Raw genomic sequence first — 24,937 nt, 5'->3', positions numbered from 1 at the left:
AAATTCAAAATTGGGCTTTTGCACATTTCAATGTTTTATAGAATCAGCAATTTAACTGGTAAAGTTAATGAGCCTCTGATATATTCATAGTAGTCATACCTAATACTTGTATTTTCTCCATCATTATTTTTACGCTTTATCTTATAAAACCAATAAAAATACAAAATTATTGCACTTGTTTATTGGTTTAGTTGATTATTATTTGCCTTCCCCACTAGAGGTAAGCTTAGTGAAAATAGGTCATTGTCCATTTTGTTCACTGTATTTTCAGCATTTAGAACACTGTCTATCATACAGAGAACCATCATAAATATTTGTTCAGTCAACTTAATTGGGTAGGTTAAGCATCCAGGTTTTAAAAACAGTCATTTTTAAGTAGATTTACCAACTATTACAATTTTTTTTTCTTTTCTTTTTTTTTTTTTTTACAGAGAGAGAGAGAGAGAGAGAGAGAGAGATTACAAGTAGGCAGAGCAGCAGCCAGAGAGGGGAGGAAGCAGGCTCCCTGCCAAGCAGAGAGCCCGATATGGGGCTCGATCCCAGGACCCTGAGATCATGACCTGAGCTGAAGGCAGAGGCTTAACCCACTGAGCCACCCAGGTGCCCCCCAACTATTACAATTTTTATTTTCATTTTCTAACTCAATCATAAATCAAAATTTTATTCTTGCCAACCTATAGTATTTAGAGGGAAAAAAATAAGCAGCTTTCTTGTAGTTATCATAATTACTAAAGGAATGTAGGCTCTTAAATCTAAAAGCTTTTGGAGATATGCTGATTAAGAGTAGATATAAAGGAAAGCACAGATTAGGTAATGAGATTATATGACTTTACTCAGAAAGCAAAAAATAACAAAACAAAAATCTAAAGTTGAGGTATATTTACTTTACCAAGAGGTTGCTTTTGTTTGTTGTTTTTTTAGTGAGAGCCTCTTGATAAAACTGTAAGAGAAAACAAAGCTAAAACGTTTGTGTTAGATTGTAAGAATGGCTACAAATTCTTTTGTTCCCATATACATATCCTTGGCACTATGACTTCACAGTTCCTCCCATATTTCTAGAGGCCCCTGGATGGCTCAGTTGGTTAAGTGTCTGACTTCAGCTCAGATCATCATTTCAGGGTCCTGGGATTGAGCCCCACATCAGGCTCAATGGTTTACACGGGCTTTTTGAACCCTAAGACGACCACATGAAGAAGCATCTGATAGCCTATGGATGATGAGACACTGAGTGGAACAGAGATAAGTTGTCCCAGCCGAGCCCCATCCAGACCAAGTCTCCATCCAACAGAGATCCTATAGAAGCTTTTAACCAAGACTAACTAGTGAACTGTGAACTAGTGAACGGCCAGCCATGAGAGTGATGCCTTCACAGATTATCCAGCTCTGGCTAAGCCAGCCAAAACCAGAACTGTCCAAACAACTAACAGAATCATGAAACATAGTAAATGTTTTTTACCATTAAGTTTTTCTGTGGTTTGTTGTTCTGAAATTGTGGTTATTGACAATAAGAGAGTTTAGTGGTTATTGACAATAAAAGCTAAAATTGTCATCAATACTGTGGCAGTGAAAAATCTTTTAAGATGAAGTTATAAATAAAATAACTAGAAAAGTATAGTAATAAATTGAAGGGTTTTATAAGATGACTTTTAATTTTAATTCAAGGGCTTTGATTTCTTCAAGGGACTAATCAAAATATCCTTTTTAAAAAAACAATTAACTACATCTTCGTGAAAAAAATGTTGCATAAAAAAGACCAATGTTATTGATAATTTCACTAAGCTGATTGATAACTTCCATATTTTTAAACTGACATGGTTTTGTAATAATAAGCAGAATTTGTTTTGTCAAGTAACTAAGAAATCAGATTCTTCTCTTATAAATGGTTCTAAAAGAGTGGCATGATTAAGCAAAGGACTAAATTTTTTCCATTACCCTATCTGGCAGGATAAATAATAAGTTTAAAGTAATTTTCCAATGTTTCAATATGAAGTAAGAGTGTGACCATGTAGAACGTAAGCTAATACAAGCCACTCATAATACTTGCTGGCTTTTCAGTAAAAGAACATTCTTCTCTCAGTTATAACCCAGAAGACATTGTATCATATGCCTCTCTTATCATAGCCTAGGAGACTTCAGATAAGCTCCTACTTTCCACACTGGTAACTTTAGAAACCCTAAGACTTTCATCTGAAGACGACAGGTAATAAAGAAATGTAACAGGATGTTAAGATTAAAGTTTTGACTGACATAGAAGATACAACAGATTTGAAATTCTAAAACCCAATCATCATCTACATAATTCACAAAGAAAGACAATTATTCTTGGAGTTTTGAAATGCCTCATCCAGTAAAAAGACCTGCAGAGAGGAGACGTATTTTTGAGATGATCACCTTTAGAAAGAGTTGGTGGCCATGTTGTGGCCATGTTGTGGCTGGGGGAGAGAGTGAGAAGGTAAGAGAGGTTGGAGGTATAGGGAAGGCAGTACATCTCACTTCAAGGATAATGAAGAGGTTTCTCACAGGACCCCAAGGAGAACTGGAACAATATTTCTTGCAGTTGGAGGTCTTAGAGAATTTGTGCTAACTCGTGTCAGAGAGAGCTAACACAGATGGTGGCTTGTGCTACAGCCGGCAGATGTTCTCCATGGGCTAGATGTGGGCCATAAGGAGAAGGGAGTTGGCAGGGGCTGTCTGCTGGAGAAGCAGATTGATCTTGGAAAACAAAAAGCTGGAGGTAAGGAGGAAGTTGTATAAAGACGCTCCCCGCAAAAAAGACAGGAAATTTCCCAGGTCCTCTGAACTGCAGAAGAGAGGCACCCAGCACGAAACCTCTGTCAATCCACAAAATACACCCACAAGAGCCAAATTCTGCTTTGAACATATGCTGCGCTCAAAGAATATGAAATCAGCTCCCAAGGATACCAGTCCCTATAGGATTCCACGTCTAACCATTCCTCCCTCCTAGCTCCAGTGTTAGGAGCTGAAGTAGGGGTAGAGGAGCAGGTCAACTTTAGGGAGGAGGAAATGGAGGAAAAAGGGAAGCTGCCAAACCCTGATCCCTCCCCACTCAGTGCCTCCAACCAGCCAGGAAGGGTGTGAGAATGTGGCAGTAAATCAAATTTGAGCTTTGATTAACTATACATTTTAATATTTGAAGTAAGTTATGCCTGTGTTTATGACTTAAGTAATTATAGTAATGTCATATAATAGGGAGCAGAAAAGTAAAGGGCTCGCTGAAAATTTTACCTGGAGGAAAATGAAAAGATTACACACACAAAAATTATAATGTGACTATATTTAGAGACAGGATTTTAAAAAGTCATTAAGTTAAAATGGGGTCATTAGTGAGTGTCCTAATCCAACATGACTAGTGTTCTTAGAAGAAAAGAATGTTAGAACACAGACATACACACAGGGAAAACCACATGAAGACACAGGGAGAGGACAGCCATCTGCAAGTGAAGGAGAAAGGACTGAGAAGAAACCAACAGTGATGACACCTTGATCTTAATCTCAAGAATTCTGAAAAATCAATTTCTATTCTTTAAGCCACCAAGTCTGGAGTATTTTGTCATGGTAACCCTGTAAAACTGTTATAATACTTTCCATAAATAGGGAGAGAAGGATTTAGTAATTTGCAGAAAATGTGTATAAGGTTCACTTGCATTTTTGAAATTTTCCCTTGACCAATTATAATTTCTGTCTTTCCCTTTCAAGTATCAAATATATACTCAAGGACATAAATCCTAGTATCCATCACTGCTGTAGCATGCTTTGCTCTGAGGAAATATTTAAGGCTCTTTGGAGCTTTTATCAACTTTCCATCATCACCCTTTGATTCTCTAAGGAGGAACCATCTGTACTAATCAATCATGTGTAGATACAGACGGGGCTTCCTTGGAATCAACATAAATACACACTGTTAGGTCCAGCTTGGACAATTCATTCGTACCTGTTAGCAGAAGAATTGCTTGATATCATACAAGGTTAGGATGTATTTTAATTTGTATTCTATCTTCTACTTGTTTCTAGTGTTTCAACAAACAATTCAGAACAGTGAACTGGAAGCATACACACACAAATAACTACATACTATACACATGGCATTTTGCCAGAAAAGATGATGAAAAAATAAGCAATAATCTCTAACCCTAAGGAGACTCTACATGCTTACAGTAGATTGTTTGCATAGATGGCTCCAAATAATGGCTTCACTGTACCCACACCCCTTGTAAAGGGCTCTTGAAGCTTTCCCTATCGAGAGGTAGAAACTGTTTTCTCACCCTTCCTTTTTTTTTTTTTTTTAAGGAGCCTTCTAGTTGTTTTTTTTTTTTTTTTAAGATTTTATTTATTTACTTGACAGAAAGAGATCACAAGTAGGCAGAGAGGCAGGCAGAGAGAGAGAGAGGGAAGCAGGCCCCCTGTTGAGCAGACAGCGGGACTCGATCCCTGGACCCTGAGATCATGACCTGAGCCGAAGGCAGCGGCTTAACCCACTGAGCCACCCAGGCGCCCCTCTCACCCTTTCAATCCAGGCTTGACTTGTGACCTATTACTGGCCAACAGAAAGTGGTGGAAGTGAAAGTGTGATAATTCTGAGCTCGGCCTCAAGAGGCCTTGGATGCTTCTGTTCTCTCTGGTTCCTAAGTCTTTGGCAAGAGAACAAGAGAACACTGTAGAACAGATGCCTACAATCTTACACTGGATAATGAGAGGCAGAGAACCTACTCTTTGTTGCTCTAGTTGTCATCCAAACAACTCTACACATAAGAACCAGTCCATCCTAGACTAAAGCCATACTACAGTCAATCTGCCAACTGAATGTAGATGCCTGAGCAAGACCAGCCAAGAACAGCTCAATGGGTGTTAAAACTAAGATTAAAACCAAAGCCAGAAGAGACCAAATGACCCATAGACTAAGAATAAATGCAATAATAAATGGTTAGGGGTGGTACATTTACATGAATAGCTAACCAATGTAACATCTGTTGCCAACTGAAGGTGGGATGCTATATTCAAAGTGCCAAGAGAAAAACACTGCCAACAACTGTCTATTTGACAATTATCCTTCAGAAATGAAAAAGAGATTTTAAAAAATGAAAACGAGATGAAGACTTTCCCAGAGAAACAAAACTGACTGAGTTAATCACCATTAGGCCTGTCTTACGAAAGATGCTAAAAGGAATTCTTCAAGCTGAAATAAAAGATGCTAGCTAGTAACATGAAAATATAAAACACACTGGTAAAGGTAAGTACAGAGTCAAATTCTGAAAACTCCAATATTGTAACACATTGATGTGTTAATCACTTAACTCCACCTTAAGAACAGAAGTACAAAAATAAATATATAAATATAGCTACAATAACTTGTTAGTGGGTATAAATAGAAAAATATTTAAATTGTGACCAAAAAAAAGTATGGACATGTGTGTAAAAAGGGTAGAGTTTTTTGCCGCAATCGAAGTTAAGTTGTTATCAGCTCAAAATTGATTGCTGTATCTAAAAGATGTTTCATATGAGCCTCAGTGTACCTACAAAGCAAAAACCTACAGTGGATGGACACAAGACAATGAGAAGGGAATTAAAGTATATCATTACAGAGAATCATCAATTCATAAAGGAAGATAGCAAGAAAGGAAGAAAGGAACAAAGAAACTTTAAAGAAAATAATGAACAATATGGCATTAGGAAGTCCTTACCTATCAATAATTACTTTAAATGTAAATGGAATAATTCTCTAATCAAAGACATAGAGTGGCTGAAAGAATAAAAATAAAAAAGAGACCTGAGTTTATACTGCCTATAAGATTCATGTCAGCTCTAGGCACAACATACGCTCAAAGTGAGGGGATAGAAAAAGATATTCCATGTTAAGGGAAACTTCAAAAAAGCAAAGGTACCCATACTTACAGCAGACAAAACAGACTTTAAGACAAAAATTGCAATGATAGACAAAGAAGGATTATATAAACCATTATACAAGAAAGAAAGGGTTAATTCATCAAAAGGGTATAACAACTATAAATATTTATATACCCATAATTGGAGCACCTAAATATATACAGTAAATACTTACATATCTGAAGGAAAAACAGACAAAACAATAATAGTAGAGGAATTCCAAACCACATGCTCAACAATGGATAGATCATCCAGACAGAAAATCAATAAGGAAACATTGGACTTAAACTGTACTTCAGACCAAATGAACCAAACATATACAGAACATTCCATCCACCAACAGAAGAATACATATTCTTTTCATCAGCACACAGGACACACTCCAGGATGTGTTAGGTCACAATTCTCAGCAAATTTAAAAATACTGAAACCATACTAAGTATCTTTTCTGATCACAATGGTATGAAACTAAAAGTCGATAAAAGAAAGAAAAGTGACAAATTAAAAACTATGTGGAGATTAAACAACATACACCTGAACAATCAATTGGTCAGAGATAAAAGTGAAAGGGAAATAGACAAAATTTTAAAACAATGAAAGTGGAAATGCAACATACCAGACCTTATGGGATTCAGCAAAAGCAATTCTAAGAGGGAAGTTTATAGCAAATAAGCAACCACATTTAAAAAACAATAAAGACCTCAGCCAAACAACTAAGCTTATACTACAATGAATTATTCTAAAAAGAACAAACTAAGCCCAAAGTTAGTAGATGGAAGGAGATAACAAAGACCAGAGCAGAAATACAGGAAATAAGGAATAGAAAAACAATAGAAGACTCCAACAAAATTAAGAGTTGTTTTCTTCAAAAGGTAAAATTAATAAACTTTTAGCTAGACTTACCAAAAAAAGAGAAGACTCAAATAAAAAAAATTATAAATGAAAAATAAGATATTAAAATGGACACCACAGGGTAGCCTGGGTGGTTCAGTTGGTTAAATGTCTAAGTCTTGATTTTGGCTCAGGTCATGATGTTGAGCCCTGCATAAGGCTCAGCACTGAGTGTGGAGCCTGCTGAAGATTCTTTCTTTCCCTTTCCCTCTGCCCCTATACAAAAATCATGAGACTATTATTAACAATTATATGCTAATAATTGCACAACCTACAAGAAAGGGACACATTTCCAGAAACATATAACTGGCTGGACTGAATTATTTAAAAAATAGAAAGCCTGAGCAGACCAATTACGAGTAAGCACACTGAACCAGTAATCAATAATCTCCCAAAGAAGAAAAGCCCAGGACCAGGTGGCTTTGTTCGTGAATTCCACAAAACATTTAAAGAATAATCAAATGGCAATTCTTCTCAAACTCTTCCCAAAAAAATTTAGGAGGAGGGAACACTGCCAAACTCATTTTATGAGGCCAGCATTACCCAGATACCAAAACAGATAAGGATATTACAAGGAAAGGAAACTCCAGACAAATATCCCCAACGAATATAGATGCATAAATGCAAACTGGGACAGCCACTCTGGAAAACAGTATGGAGGTTCCTCAAAAGTTAAAAATAAAACTACCCTAGAATCCAGCAATCACATGACTAGGAATTTACCCAAAGAATACAAAAATACTAATTCAAAGGGTTACATGCACCCTAATGTTTAAAGCAGCATTATCTACAGTCACCAAATTATGGAACAGCCCAAGGGTCCATCCACTGATGAACTGGATAAAGAAGATACAGTATATATATAAGATATAAGATATGATGTGCACGTACACACACACACACACACACACACACACACGAATATTACTTAGTCATAAAAAAGAATAAAGTCTTGCCATTTGCAATGACTAGGATGGAGCTACAGAGTATTATGCTAAACAAAATATGTCTGAGAAAGACAAATATCATATGACTTCATTTATATGTGGAATTTAAGAAACAAAACAAATGAGCAAAGAGAAAAAGAAGCAAACCAAGAAACAGAATCCTAACTACAGAGAACAAATGGATGGTTACCAGAGGGGAGGTCAGTGGGGAGATGGGTAAAATACATGATGGGGATTAAGGAGTGCACTTGCTGTGATGGGCACTGGGTGATGCAAGGAAGTGTTGAATCACTGTATTGCACACCTGAAACTAATATTATACTGCATGTTAACTAGAATTTTTATTTTTTATTTTTTTTAAAGATTTTATTTATTTATTTGACAGAGATCACAAGCAGGCAGAGAAAGAGAGAGAGGGAAGCAGGCTCCCCGCTGAGCAGAGAGCCTGATGCGGGGCTCGATCCCAGGACCCTGAGATCATGACCTGAGCCGAAGGCAGAAGCTTTAATCCACTGAGCCACCCAGGCGCCCCTTAACTAGAATTTTAAAAAAATCAGTTGTTTTTCTATACACTAACAATGAACAAAATGTTAGTTTATTCTTAGATGAAAACAGAACAAAAGCTCTCTGACACTGATATTAGAAATGTTTGCTTAGATATGACATCAAAAGCAAAAGCAACAAAAGCAAAAATCAACAAGTGGGACTATATCAAACCAAAAACACTTCTGCAGAGCAAATAAAACCTACAACAAAATGAAAAGGCAGCCTATCACATGGGAGAAAACATACCCAAGCCAAGTATCTGTTAAGGGGTAAAAATATCCAAAATATATAAGGAACTCATACAACCCAGTATCAAAATATAAAATAATCCAATTCAAAAATGGGCAAAAGACTGGAATAACTTTTTTCTAAAGAAAATATACCAATGGGCAACAGATACAGGGAGAGGTACTCAACATTACTCATCATAAGGAAAATGCAAACAAAACCACAATAAGATATCACCTCACACCTGTTAGGATGGCAATTTTTTATTGAAAAGACAAGAGATAGTAAGTGTGCTACAAATGTGGAGAAAAGGGAACCTTGCGCACTGTTGGTGGGAATAGGATAAATTGGTGCAGGGACTATGGAAGACAGTGTGGAGATTCCTCAAAAAATTAAACATAGAGTTACCATACGATCCAGGCACTCTACTTCTGGGTATATCTCCAAAGGATATTAAGTCACTAACCCTGAGAGATACCTATACTCTTATGTCCATTGCACTATTACTCACAACAGTCAAGACATAGAAGCAACTAAAATATCCACCAATGGATGAATGAAGAAAAACGTGGCTTATGAATATTATTTAGCCATAAAATAAAAGGAAACCCTATCATTTGTGACATAGCTAGAACTTGAGGGCATTATGCTAAGTGAAAGAAGTCAGACAGAGAAAGACAAGTAACTGTCCGATCTCACTTAAATGAGGAATCTAAAGAAGCCAAATTCATAGAAGCAGAATGGTGGTTGCCAGGGGCCGGGCAGTGAGAGAAATTATGAGATGTTGGTCAAAACATACAAACTTCCAAAGGAGTAATTTCTGGGGATGTAATATATAGTAGGATAATCATAGTGTATTATGACAGTATATTGCATACTTGAAAGTTGCTTGGACTGCAGATCTTAAATGTCACCGTAACAACAACAAAAAAAGTAATTCTGTGAGGTGAAGGACGTGTTAGCTAATCTTATTGTAGTGAACATTTTGCAATATATGCATGTATCAAATTATCACACTGGACACCTTAGACTTACCCAATGTTACATGTCAATTATATTTCAGTAAAGCTAATGGAGAAAAAAAGAACTGTTCCAAACAAAGAAGAATAAGAAAGTCTTGCATATTACAACCATGAAAAGTGAGAACTGCCTGTATAAAGAACGCAACAGTAAAAACACACACAAAAAAAACAAAAACAAAATCAAATTAGAAAATGGGCAAGATATGAACATACATTTCACCAAAGAGGATATACAAATAGAAAATTAGTATCTGAAGATATGTTCAACATTATTAGCCACTGGGAACATTCTAATTAAAACCATTAAGATATATCACTACAACATCTATTGAAACAGCTAAACTCCTAAAAAATCATGACAATATAAAATGCAGGCAAGGATGTGGAAAAACTGAATCTCTTATACACAGCTAGTGAGAATGTACAATGGTACCATCATTCTGGAAAATAGTTTGACAGATTCTTTAAAAAACTAAAATATACTTACCATACAACCTAGCAACCATATTCTTAGATATTTATCCCAGAAAAGAAACATACAAAAATGTGTATATGAATGTTCACAGATTTATTTATAATAGCCAAATGATGGAAATAACCTAACACCCTTCAGCTGGTGAATGGCTAACCATATGGTGATACATCCATATCACTGACCACTTCTCAGAAATAAAAAGGAAGAACTATTGACACATGCAACTGTTGGATGGATCTCAAGGGCATTATGCTGCACGAAAAGAGCCAATCTCAAAGGTTACATGTTGTATGATTCCATTCATAAAAGACAGTAGTTTCCCCTTTTCTGCGGAGGATATGTTCCAAGATCCCTGGTGATGCCTGAAACCAGAGATAGTACCAAACCCCATATATATTGTTTTTTCCTATATATACATACCTATGATCAAATTTAATTTATAAACTAGGCATAGTAAAAGATTAACAACTAAAACAAAGATAACTACTATTTAGTTACAATTAAAATAGAACCATTATAACATACTATCATGAAAGTTATGTGAATGTAGTCTCTCATACTATCTTATTATAATGTACTCACCTTCCTTATTCTTGCGATGATATGAGATGATCAAATGCCTACATGATGAGATGAAGTGCGGGGACAACACAGGCACTGTGACGTAGCGTCAGGCTACTACTGACCTCTTGACAACATGGTCAGGAGGAGGATCATCTACCTCAGATAGCTGTTGACCATGAGTAACTGTAACCTGCAGAAAGTGAAACCCCAGATAAGAAGGGTCTACTGTATTCTCAAAATGACAAAATTATAGGACTGTAGAGCAGATTAGTTGTTTACCAGGAGCAGGAACGGGGGAATGAAGAAGGGGCACTGTGGGGTGACTACAAAGATGTAGCACAAAAGATCTTTGCATTGATGGAAGGAACAGTTTTGCGTCTTGTCTTTGGTGGTGGTTACACAAAACTACTTGTGATAAAATTCCATAAAACCATACACACACACTCATGAGGACATGTAAAACTGTGAAATTGAAATGAGTGTAGGTTGTATCAGTGTCCTAGTTTTAATATTGTACTACAGTCATATAAGATGATGTCATTGGGAGAAACTGGGTAAGGGACACCTGGGACCTCTCTAGTAGTTTTGCAACTTTCTATGACTCCCTAATTATTTCAAAATAAAAAGTTTAAAAAATACATGATCTCTGAGTTGGTGATGCCACTCTTAGTAATTTATCTAAGATACTCTTACACGTGTACAACTATATATGTACATAGATGTTTACTGCAACACTGTTTATAATGGTACAGAACTGTACTCAACACAGAGATCCTCCACAGTGTTGGCATAGCCCTAGTGTGAAACAGTACACAGTGAGTTCAAAGGAAAAAGATATTTACTATATGATGCTTACTTCATTTAAAAAAAATTATGAACAAGACAGAAAAAAAACTGAACATATATTGATTTCCAAGACATACTATTAGGTGAATAAAGAGAGAGAGATGCTTATATACTGGACCATTTATCTGCAAAATAGCTCTGGAAGGTTCCCAGGAATCTGGACACAGTGATCACCTCCTTTTTTATTTTTTGGTAGCATATGAATAAACTAATACTTAATGATCTAGAGATTCTCACGACCACCACCGTGGTTTCAATCAGGTCAGCCCCCAAAACTATCAAATCATTCTCTCTCTCATTTCCACACATTCACCCCAGTGTTGTTTTTCACATTTGCTTTTTCTGAAACTTCAAATATTTATGTAAACCATAATCCTAGCATATGGTCCTTCCTGATGCAACACAGCTTCTAGGAAGTAGTTTATACCTCACTCTCAAAGAAACCTCTCATGAGTAGCCCACCCCCATATATCGGTCGGAATCCAATCAGGAGATAGGAACCACATCACTAATCTTGATAGAGAAAATTAAATATACAGAAGAATTAATTAAAGGTAGTTGAAGACGATTCTAATGGATACAGAGATTAGAAAGAAGTTACTTGGGCACGCACCTGGGTGGCTCAGTGGGTTAAGCCTAGGCCTTCGGCTCAGGTCATGATCTCAGGGTCCTGGGATCAAGTCCCGCATTGGGCTCTCTGCTTGGCAGGGAGCCTGCTTTTTCCTCTCTCTCTCTGCCTACCTGTGATCTCTGTCAAATAAATAAATAAAATCTTAAAAAAAAAAAAAAGAAGTTACTCCTTCTACAGTAGTGGGAGAATAAAAAAGTAAGAACTTCTAGAGCCACCCCACTGCCCACCCTTACCCCAGTGAGTCAGAACTCATTGGAGAGGGCACGGCTCACGGAGGAACACAGACTATCAGCTGTGGGAAGGTGGAGTTAGCCCAGTTAGAGCACCTCAACAGGTAGTGGAGTCCCTGGAGATGGTGAGTGGGTCACAGTTGGTCTCTAGAACTGTTCCCTTGAGCAAAGTAGCTTTCAGGGAGGAGGAGGCTGCAGATGATCTACGAAGGCTGCTCAGTGGGTGCTCCTGGAACGTCTGCATGCTGACGTGCTGCTGGTGGCAACAAAGTCAAACACAACACACAAGAAATAGGAAAAGAAACTCCTCTATTACGGCCTTATGTTGTTCCTCCAGTGACAGCCTAACATCAAGCCTGTGCAGGAGAAACCTATACAGGGTCCAGTATCAACATTACAAAATAGGGCAAAGAGGGTGGATTTGGAGCTGAGAGACAGCACCTTGATGACTGGTCCACCTGACCATCTTGAAATACAGTTAATTGCCGTGCAGTGGCGCTATAAACATACAGAAGAAAAATGGGAATATGTACACTTTATTAGGTATTGGTACATCTTTGCTTGGCCTTTCATATGTATTTCATTTTATTTTCATTTCTTCCGAAACAATCTCTGTGATAATCCTTACATAGGTAGAGTCCCTTTTATTTTAAAGTAAGTCAGATATCATACATGTGGGAAATGAAGAGTTGGCTGTCCATTCTTAAATCGATCAACAGAGATGACACTGATGCAAACACATCTCTCTCTATCCAATTAGTTTAAGAGCATTAAGTATGGTCGGATTTTCTTCACATGGGACAAGGCTAACATTGGCAAATGGGCAGAAATCACAAAAACAGGGGTGCCTGGGTGGCTCAGTGGGTTAAAGCCTCTGCCTTTCGCTCAGGTCATGATCCCAGGGTCCTGGGATCGAGCCCTGCATCGGGCTCTCTGCTGGGCAGGGAGCCTGCTTCCTCCTCTCTCTCTCTGTCTGCCTCTCTCCCTACTTGTGATCTCTCTCTGTCAAATAAATAAATAAAATCTTAAAAAAAAAAAGAAATCCCAAAAACAAAAATGTGTAATTTGATAAGCATAGATGTGAATTTCACAGGTATGATTTGAACTGTCTTGAAAGGTAAGAACACATCTTCTAGGCAGGGAAAGGAGTACTTACTAAGGCATGGAGCTATGAAAAAGGATGCCATGTGGACAGAGTGCAAAGCAGTATATCTGGACCTAATTTTGGGAGGTTGAAAATATAATCTGGCTTCAGGTTTTCAAAGTCAGTGACACTCAAGATGGTGCATCCCATGCATCATTTGAGAATCTTGTTAAATATGTGGATTCTTTGGCTTTATCCCACAAAAACCCACTCAGTAAATTCGAAATAAAGGTCACGGTATCTGTACTTGAACAATCACACAATTCACCCCCACTGTGGAATGCTAACATTCTTGGTCCATACACCACTATTTGATAAATACTGTATGAAAACATTTTTACTTAATGAATGCTATTGGTCTCCAAAGTAGGGCATATGCACTCCAGGGAGCATGCAAGATGATTTAGTCAGGTGTGGGAAGAAGACAGTAAAATATATATTTGCAGTTAAATTAAGCTTTATTAATAGTTAATATATGAATTGACACAGATGCCTTCACTTGATCTGTACAGTACAAGGTGAATTGAGGGAAGACCTGACAGTGAAATTCTCATTCCCTCATCCAGCATAGTGTGACAGACATCACTTTATACTTCACAAAATGGAAAGTGGCATAAAGAGATCTCTAAGAAAAACAAGACAAAAACAAACAAAACACCTTAAAGATAACAATAATAATGGAACCAAGTGGGAACAAGAATATGACAGAGTTGACCTTTCTCTTAAACCTAAATTACCTCTTTGCCAAATAACAAGGTTAGAAATTACTATGAAGTCAGATGATCAGAAGTCTGTGAATGAAGAAAAAGTAATTACTGCCAGGAAAAAATTGTGCTATGGAAAGAACATTTTAGAAATGGTTATCAGAAAAATTCTTTATTTTGTGCTTTTCCAGCTGAAAATATAATACCTATCAAGGGGTCCACATCCTCACAACTTAACAACTTGGTAATAATTTCCTGACCTATTTAAAAATCTCCAAAATCTTAATGCAATATTTTGGTTGTTGTTTTTTGTTTTTTTTTTCCTAAGTATCCCAAAGTGCTTTAGAGGGTTTTAGAAAGTTATTTGTCTGGGCAGGTAGGTGGCTCAGTCCATTGACCGTCTACGCTTTCAGCTCAGGTCATGGTCCCAGGGTCCTGGGATTGAGCCCAGCATTAGGCTCCTTGTTCGGTGGGAAGCCTGCTACTCCTTCATCCTCTGCCTGCCATTCCCCCCTGCTTGTGCTCTCTCCGTGTCGAATAAATAAATAAATCTTAAAAAAAAAATTGTCAAAAATACAGAACTTCTGATTAGTTGCAAGAACAAGCGTTGTTCATCTTCCATAAAATCATTTTTCTCACCAGGGATGAGAAATTTAGAATGCCTTCTCTCTTTACTCCTTGCTCAGGCCTCACTTCTGGTTTTGCTGACCTAACTTAGTACTTGAGGTTATTGATGTGAGATTTTCCAGTAGTAGGTCTCTCCCACTTGAAGAGTACTTACTTCTCACTTAACATAACAAATTTCCAGTCACTCTAGCACAGAACACGTCTTTATTTGAAGTTCTTCAAAGTTCTAATGTGCATTTTCTTCAACTGAGGGTACTTGGGAGATAGACTCTTTGGATCCTTGCATAGCCTCAAGATAAATGGTCTCACCTGGGAAACAGATTTAGTTGTAGTCATTCTATAAAGCTTGGAGGTTTTTCTTTTTCCTTTATAAATTCCTCTCTTTACCCTGAAATAATCTGAGTATCTCCTCCTGCATGTCTAATAAGCATCTCAAACTCAACATTCCGCAAAACTCCCAATTCCCTCTGCTGCTACCATCACCAAATCGGACCCTTATACAATTCCTTCCTAGCATAGTAAGCAGAAATCCTATTCCTCCAATTATTAGGCAAAAGCCAAAGAACAAAAGACCTGATTGTTGATTCTACTACACACCACACCCCGTCTATGTACTTTCAAAATATTTCCAGAATCTATTTATCACTCCTCCACCAGTAACATTGGTCCAACCCCTAGTGATTTCTTACCTAAATTACTTAAGTATCTAATGAGCTGGCCTCCCAGCTTCTGCCTTTACTCTTCAAATACTCTATTTTCGAAGAGCATTGTGACTCTTGAAACCAGGGTCACATGAGGTCACTCCTTTGCCCAAAAACTCTCCAACAGCTTCCCATATGTGCCAATGAATAAAAGCCAAGGGCTTTACCATAGTCTACAAAGCCCCACATAAAATTTTGTTTCCTGGGGCGCCTGGGTGGCTCAGTGGGTTAAGCCGCTGCCTTCGGCTCAGGTCATGATCTCAGGGTCCTGGGATCGAGTCCCGCATCGGGCTCTCTGCTCAGCAGGGGCCTGTTTCCCTCTCTCTCTGCCTGCCTATCTACTTGTGATCTCTCTGTCAAATAAATAAATAAAAAATCTTAAAAAAAATTTTTGTTTCCTGCTGCCACTCTGCACTCACGTCTTACTGCTCTTGCTCCCTCAGCCCTACCCAAGGGGCCTCCTTGCCAGTCTTGGAGTCACAGCTAAGATATTACCTTAGGGTTTTTAAACCTCCTGTTCACTCTCTGAAGTACTTTCTCCCCAGGTATTTATGAGGTTGGTTCCCTCATTTTCACTCAAATGTCACCGTAACAGTCTCTGACCACCAATATAAAATAGTGTATCTTGCCTCTACCTTATCCCAACACTGTTAATCACTCTGTTTTCTTTTTGTATCATTTACTCACATCTGACATATTTATTCATTTTATTGTCTACCTCTTCCTACTCATGGTTCAATGCTTTGTTCACTCTAAATTCCCGTAACTAAGTGCTTATCACTGCCATGAAGTAGACAGTAAATATTTGAATAAAATGCCTGCCTAGTGTCTTTTATTTCCCTTGATGTTACATGGAACCTATATAGCAAGAACACTTTAAAACCAGTGAAATGTTCCTCTACTATTTACGAAGTTTTCATAAGTCTGTTTCCTTTTTTTCTTCCTTATGGTTCACTTATTCACACTAAACATCCTAAAATTTTAAGTTGTTCTTTTTACTACAATCTTCAGGTCTTTGGGTTTTGATTTTCTAGAGAGAATTACTACTGCACAAATTCTAGGCCACTAATTTGGTCCTCAAGAGTGGCCATTTGCTGCCTTTACTACATTTTAATGTGTTGGGCTTTTGATTTATAGAAAGCTTACTTCACACTGTGAAGTTCCTCGTGCTTTTTCAAAATCAAAGTCGTCATCCATCTTCACCAGCAATTCGTTTGCAACAACACTCACTTCTCAATGTTCTCTATTTTTCTTTAGGCTTCTCTGGACTATTTTCCTTTGTCTACTCATTCACCCTTTGGCATAAGTCCAACTGTGGGACAGTCTGAGTGGCAATAAACCCATTTGCAATACAAGCAAGCCAAATACCTCTGCCTCTGTATACTGAGATTGTGTTAACCAGCAAGCTGCCAGGACCCATACAAACAGGACCTGAGAGCCCACCATGGAGTAGCCTAGTGGGTACTCTGAAGCTAGTCTTACTAGTACCACTATTGTGGACTGCACAGTTTTCCTCTAACTCCATGAATCTTTGAGAGGTGCTCATATTCAAGCCATCCCCTAGAACCCTGTTTAAGATGAAAGGTGCAACCCAGTTTACATGTGGGTGGAAGGGGTAAGTACAGGGTGGTGACGGGATGAAGACACAAGCTAGAGAGGGAATGGTAATAGGGCAAAACTCATGACAGTGGAGGGAGATGTAGGGGAACACATATGAACAGACAAGTCCTTGATGGGTGACAGGACATATAAAAAATTGTAATAGGAGGAAAGATTATTAAATGCACGTTTCTGAGATATAGTACTGAGAATTTCATGGCTTGTTTCCTCCATCAAGAAGAGTAAGGTCACTTCTGGGTGAAGACAATGAAGTAAAGTGAGAGCATAACTCTATTACACTTTAACAACTAAAAAATTGGAAGGAGAGAGAAAAAAAGGAAAAAAAAGAAAACCATCAGAAGAAAAGATACACACCTCTCATGTTAATAAGGAAAAGAAAGGAACAAATTCAGGTAATTTTTAAATTAGGCTCAAAGTAACATCTAACCTACCTCACTGTAAGAAAAGAAAGCTGACAACATTCCAAGAATTCTTATTCAAAATCTAGAACAAAACAGACTTGAGGAAGTAAGAAGATGCCCATATAAAGTCAACGAAAAACCCTTTCCAACCTCCAATACTTTCAGGTATTCCTTTTTTCCAGCACCCTGGAGCCACTTTGGGAACCATACATGGTGTTCTCCCTCAGAAATGAGATGTATATACAACTAGGAGTGACCTCAGTTTGGGCATGTTATGAAACCTCAGAACAGAGTGGTGCTCAGGTCTTCCAACAAAGAATTTTATCCACTTCCAATTATGATCGCACTACAGAAGAGACAATACAAGATCTAGCCTGATGTGAGAGCAAACTGGACTCACAGAAGGTAGAAAGGCTGTCAGGATTTACACTTAGTTCAGTAAAAGCCCTCAAAACCTCATAATCTGAGCTAATGGAACAAGCACACAATGAAAAAAAAAAAAAAAAGAGGGAGGCAATGAAATGATCTATACCTTTAAAAATCCTAAAAATATCTAAACGTACATTCACTGATCTTTTGATACAAAGCCAATGATTTTGAGCATGGATCCTTTAAAGCTCATGCTATTCAGTTACAATGTTCTTGTTGCCATTGATCTAAGCCACCAGTCTGTGGTTATCTTCCCTGTCACTCCTATTCTTGTCGTTCTGTTATTTCAACATTCACGTGAGTAACTAGGTCTCAGAGCTCTGACTCCAAAAAGCTCTTCTCCTATCTCAGTCACTTCCAAGGTATTGACTTTTCCTCATGAATATCATATCACCTCTGAACTCTTGATCTCATATTCCCATCCTCTTTTCCAGACTTACTTTTAGCTTCATTTCACTGAAGTTTTCGGTTCATGAGTCAGCCCCACTTTCATATAATCCATGACCTCCTATATATTGTTTATTCCTTGAAGAGCTGAGATTCCATGTTCTGGTACTATAATCATCACTTGTTACTTAACTTCACCTCCCTGGCCTGCTTCTACTTCCATCAAAAGTTGAAAATCTATTTGCTTTTTCTACACCTGCAATCAAGGCACTACATGCTGCTGGAGAAAAATCATACCACAGGTTTGCCTAGTTTCACTTACATTTATGTCTAAACCCCCAAAAGATACATCACTGCCTAAATCCTACTACATTTTTTCCCAATAAATTAGAGTTCCCATATAATTTCTTCTTTCTCCTCAAATTCCTACATCAACTACCATTAATGCCCCCCAGTTTATTTCATCATCAGTAACCCTTACACTTCCTTTTTTGTACTCAGTGGTATATTATGAAATAAACACATAAATAATAATATAATACTTTAAAACTGTCTTACAGTCAAAATGACCATAAACATTAGTGATGCCCAACTGGGGTAAAATAACTGAATAAGCCATGAGCAAGCTCATTTATCTTCCCCATTACACACACCAACTTGATAAAATTTCAAACTATTCCATTTTAAAGAAAAACATATATTGTTTAATATTTAAAAAAGAGAAAATGATGCCATTACCATATTTACATTTTTAATACGGTAAACTCTATGAATGCCGTTCTTCTGTGAGTGTAAATTACATTTTATCACAGTGAATGTTGTATAACCACCCAATGTGTTTCCATTTGGAAATTTTTGGTAAATGAAGTACAGTCCAAAAAAATATTCAAGTAAGATTAATCAAATCTCTAATTTCTTCTTTCTTATACAGCCTGAGTCCTATTTACATTAGTTATGTAATATAAATCAACATTCTTTGGATGATGAATTATAAACTGTAATTCTGAGATAAAATATCTACAAATAATTATGACAGACTCAACACAGGCTTCTCTAGAGCTACTTTTATTTTTTTTATGGTCACTGAAGAAAATTAAGAGGAAGTCTTCTAAGCTACCATAAATACCTGATCATTACATGATTAAATAAAAATGGGAAGTTTTTTAGAAAATGAGGAGAAAAAAGCTTATTTGGCAATGTGCTGTTATATACTAGCACCTTTGAGCCTTAAAAAAAAAAAACAGCATTTACAACTCATGCTATATCTATTTTAGTTATCTAACTGCTCATTTGCCCAAGAGCAGATGATCAAATGAACAGAAGAGCAAGATAAAACACATATTAAGTGGGCGCTTATGAACTGAATGGAAATTAAGTTTGAATAGGGCCCATTAAACTCTTCATTAAAAAAATTTTGTTGCAAAAGAGTCACACGTTATCACTGGCACAACCAATATAATGATGCTGTTAATGATCTGATTATATGTGGAGTACAGTTTGTTTTCAAACTATAAAATGTTAAAATCAGGGTACTCAAACTGTAAAAATGATGTAATTTACCAGATACATTCTTAATTCTATTAAAACAATAAAGGACATATAAGCAAACCAAGTTCAACAGAGCATGTGGCTTGTTACTTTTAGGAAGAACTATGATTCTCTACATTATTTAACTCATTAACAGAAAACTATAAATGTACTTAACTCATTAGTTTTCAAAGTGAAAACTCATGCTGCATTTATTTTCAAAACAGAGAAATACTACGCCTGAAAAATCTCATAATCCTTTTATGGAAAGATGGTCATCATCCATATTCTACCCTAAAATACAGTTTCTGTATTCTTGGTTGGATGTGATTTTTTGGTTGGAGGGACAAAAAGCCGACTAGAACTGGGAGTGGGAATGTCCCCAAGACTACTGAAGTAAAGTCTTATAAAATGTTTTATTTACAGTTAAACTTGAAATTTAAAAAATTCACTGAAATGGCGTAAGAATGACTGAACATTTTATCAGGTCACATGGCCCAAATTTAAGCTCCATTCAAGAAACACTTTGCTTGAGAAATAATACAAATTGGTGGCTAAACAATCATTTATAATGCCTACACCATGTAAATGAACTATATTATATATAAACCACTATAATCAAACTTGGAGGTTAAGTAAATTTTAGTAAACTTAAACTGGATAAAAAGGGAATTCAGTAGCAAACAAAATTCTCAGTATATCATTCACTTAAATGTGACATAGTATCACCCCACTTTTTGAATTTTGGCAATAAAATTTCATTAGCTTTACTCATTTAAATGGCATACATTTATAACTCCCAAGATACTCTAATAAACACTATCTAAAATAATACATATAAGCCCAAACAGATCAATGACCTGAACGTATTATTGCCTATTATGCATTTACTAAATATAATTCTTTATACACCTATTATACATTTTCAATTTTTCCCTAATTATTCCAACATATTAATATAGAAACCATGATGGCACCACTATACAGCCAAATGTGGCAATGGATAAGTCAGAATATATAGGACACGGCAGTTGAAATTCCTAATCCAATTCTAATTTAAGTCAAATTCAGTCATTTATCCTTTTATAAAGTTAATTTACTTTGTTTAGGGTAACCAGTTGCATATCAAAGCCAAGTGAATAAAAATTCAGTCAAGTAATATTAAGGCTCATATAATTAAATTTATTTTTCATGTTCTAATTTTGATTAGCTTTTCTAATATTTATAAAATGCACTGTTGGTCTCAAAAGTTTCATAAACTAATGAGTTCAACAACTAAGACTCAGATAATCATTATCTGACAAAGTGGCTCTTTATTTCTGGCCACATATGTATTTTGTATCATTATTTCTGTTGTTATTATCAATAAAATGGAATTGTTATACAGTAAGAAATATGGCAACTAAATACCCCCTCCCCACTCTCCAAAAAAGAATGTATCGCTTTAACTTTGTTAGGAGTCACAAAAATTTTTATTTAGGAAAAATATTTCCTTCAATGTTTGATAATGAATTTTATTTAAATGAATAATTTACTTTTACTTCTCTGTGCAGACCAATTAAAAAGTATGCCTCTTTCCTTTCATAAGCAAACTCTAATTCTGCATGGCAGATAAGAAATTAATACTTTACTTTCTTCTACCTTAAAAATTAATTATGAAATTTTCCTCATTATGAACTAGTTATTTCTGTATGGATTGTTGTCATGCTGATATTAAAAAAAAAGTTAGTAAAAGATATGGACACATCGGAAACAAATCATAAACTGTAATACTAGTTTATAATGAAATATATTAAACATTGTTTAAATATTAAACAGCAAAATACTCCTATATTAAACAGCAAAATACTCCTATATTAAATAAATAAGACTTGAATTTGTCATGTGGAACTATAGGCCAATACCCAATAAAGGGGATGGTCTACTGTAAAGGTTGGTCATCAAAAGAAAAAAAAGCAGGAAAGAAAAAAAAAGAGGAGAGGAGAGGTAAGGAGGAAACACATTTTAATACTGGTATTGTTTTCAGTAACGAATTAAATCAGTGATTCTCAATCCTTTCTGAACATGAAATTACCTTGAGAACTTCTTAAAAATACTGATGATCAGGTCTCAGCCCAAATTAAATCAGAATCAGGAATCAGGCAATAGTGTACTTAAATGGTCCCCCAAATGATTCTAATGTGTAGTCAGGGTTGAGAGTTACTGACTGAAACCTAGAAGCTTCTTAATGTTATCTGACTCAGAAGAGGATCCTACGAATAAAGAAATGAAATTTTCTTTTACCAGGGGGACAAGACAAGGGTGTCTCCAGTTAACAGTAACTTATGGATAAGTTAGGTTTACTAATGCATACCTCATTTCCATGAAAATATCTGTGTATCTCTTCATTCCCTGTAATTCCACACTTTCAAATTCCAACATCCAGTCAAAGTACTTTTTGTAATAAATCAGTCACACGGAAAAGATCATTAATTCATGCATATAAATTAATTACTGAATGCCTACTATGTGAAAGGCACAGTGATAGGTGCTGCTGTAGGACTCAGGAATCAGGAGATAATGAACTGGCTGAAAAAAAAATTGTTTTTGGAATTAATGGCTATTAAATCAATTACATGGACCTAAATAAGGGACTGAACTACTGGAAAAAAAAAAAAAGAAAAGAAGCACCATACTAAGGGTCTGATTTTAAAATACGTAATAGTGTAGTATATTTGTACTTTCCCTAATGTTCCTTTATAGTATTTCCAGAAGCCTTTGAATATACGTAAGGCAAATTCAAGATAGAAAAATAAACCCTGTTCAAAGTAGATGTTCCCAATTTTAACCACACTCTGTATCAAGTAAATTTCATATATGACATAAGTATAAATACTAAAAATCTTTATAGAAAGGTAGTTCTTGTCCACTTGTAGTAGTCTTAAGTAATCTTACATTAAAATATCACAGATTCTAGTCCTCGACGATTTCATCATGGAGAAAGTTTATACAATACATAATTTATTTTGAAAACAGTTTATATGCTGAGAAATTCTAAAGTGAACAAATTTGAGTTCTCTTTTGTTTTCAAGAAGAGAGGATGCAAAGAAAGGAAGGAAGGGGGTAGAATCTGTTCAAACCTTATAAATATTCTACAATCTAATAATTTAAAATGCTGACTGCTTTTCTTAAGAACCATTTATTCCACATGAATAAATACTTTTTCTATTTCCTATTGGTATGGACTTTGATGATTACTTTAAAAATAAATAATAAGTGCTTCTTATTTATATGATAGCATTAAATTTCAAAACGAGGCTAGGTAATGTCAGCATAACATAAGAAGGAGCTAAATGTTTACCAAAAATATATATATATTTTGTCATATACACATATATATATATGTATATATGTATATACATATATACATATATATATACCTAAGAGATCACTGGGGGGGAAAAATGGAGGAAGAAATGACACAAGATGAATGATCAGCAAGGATTCTAATGGCAAAATCTCTTTAAGGGAGTAGAGGTTCCAAGTTGATTTTAGGTAATAAATGGTGAAATCAAGACTCAAGGAAAATGCTCATTCATTTTTATCTTGGATGCAATACTCTAAAGTAGAGAAGTAGTAAAATAGTTTACCAAGTTAAAATATAGGTTTTATATTTTATACGATATTGAACACACACATAAAAATACCAGTGTTTTTATCTTGTTTCTGTTCAGACAATTAAGCAAATGTGTTCTTTGGTGTCTGGGGGAATTTATCAATATTTAGGGATAATGGAAGATAAGAACTCCAAGATGTACATGCCTAGAAATAGAAGACTCAAAATCCTATGTCATACATATAAAGGAAGAATCAAAGGTGAACTTATGAGAAAAGATAAGAAGGTTAAAGTTACATTGCAGTAGAACGAATACATTTCCTTCCCCCAAACATACTCTGTCTTCCAAAATAAAAAGTACTATAGCCTATCAGGATTTTAATCTGTGTTTTGAGATTTTTCAAGTGGAAAGACAGCACAGATAGAAATATATCATTCTAAGTTTTAAAATCACCAAAGTCAGTGAGAAGAATGTACATTCATTAAATGTATTCATTTTAAAAGTGAAGAAGTCTTGAAAAGGCTGAACAGTTCAACCAGTTGAAGAATTGTTCTTGATTTTTCATTATTCTTTTTTAAATAAAGAATAAGTATAGGTATAGTATACATACAGTTGACATTCTCATTCATTCAAAATAGTCACATCCCTTTGCTAGTTTTCGAAGTTTCAGAGACTAAAATTTAATACCATTCATAACACAGTATTTTCAGTAAAAGGAATTATAGAGCAATGAAAAATCAGAAGCAAGATGGCCTAGAGAGCCTTATAACCTCTAAATATACACACATTTTATAACCTGTATTTATTTTCTAAAGAAACATATTTTAAGTAATGCTAATTTAACCAATGGAGAAAAAACTTCTATCAAAATATACAATTTCCATTACAGACTAGAAGGCTAATATTAAAAAAATAGTTGTAAGCCAAAAAGTTTGCTTATATGGATGACAAGCATCATCCCCTTGAAGCATAAAGCATCAAATAAGGTCTTATAAAAAGATCGATCTGTGACCTTCTTCATTCGTAAATTCTTGATAAATTCATAAAGCTTGAGTCTCAGTCTTTAGGTCAAGGTATATCCATGCTTCTTAATCCAGATCTCCAGAAAAAGAGAAACCAAGTAAAATTCAGAATCTCAAGTGGGATTTATGCTTTACCATGTACCTGAAAAATAATATTATAATAGGTTATAATGATTACAAGAATGGTAGAATTTTTAGAATATTACATGTAAAAATAAGTTAACATTTTTTTAAACTTAAAATTCAAAAGTGAACAGGATGTTTTGTTTTCTAAAAAACTGGAAACCTGAGACTACACTTTGGAAATACAGAATAAGAACTTCTGAAGCCAGAAGAAATATTCCTCTTATTAAATTCTATAATCTCAGAGCTTCTGGCTAGAATAACAAGTGTTTCTCTTTAATATATTATCAATTATAATCACTGGGTTACCTCAGTCATCTCTGACTTTGGAAAACCCTTAATATTCGGCAAGAGACTTATACCAAGAAAGTGGAA

The 24,937-nt window shown here is 35.7% G+C and overlaps 1 protein-coding gene across 2 annotated transcripts in view; it reads right to left on the bottom strand.

The window, feature by feature from the left end:
- Positions 1 to 16,162: 16,162 nt before the first annotated feature.
- The window catches only part of CDC73 (cell division cycle 73), a 119,533-nt gene continuing 110,758 nt past the window's right edge, over positions 16,163 to 24,937 (bottom strand). Inside the window, exons 17-18 of one of the 2 annotated variants that reach the window (XR_006815568.1) lie at positions 22,175 to 24,581; positions 16,163 to 22,073 (exon numbers count right to left, since the gene is read on the bottom strand). Coding sequence is in view for 1 of the 2 variants with exons in the window: in XM_045982855.1 (XP_045838811.1) it covers positions 24,545 to 24,581 (37 nt within the window). In the remaining variant the exon portion in view is untranslated. Of the gene's footprint in view, positions 24,582 to 24,937 lie in introns of both variants that reach the window. The other variant, XM_045982855.1, reaches the window with a different exon arrangement.

The sequence above is a fragment of the Meles meles genome, chromosome 17 (assembly GCF_922984935.1).
Source record: "Meles meles chromosome 17, mMelMel3.1 paternal haplotype, whole genome shotgun sequence".
Taxonomy (NCBI): Eukaryota; Metazoa; Chordata; class Mammalia; order Carnivora; family Mustelidae; genus Meles; species Meles meles.
This window is presented reverse-complemented; position numbering and strand designations above follow the sequence as displayed.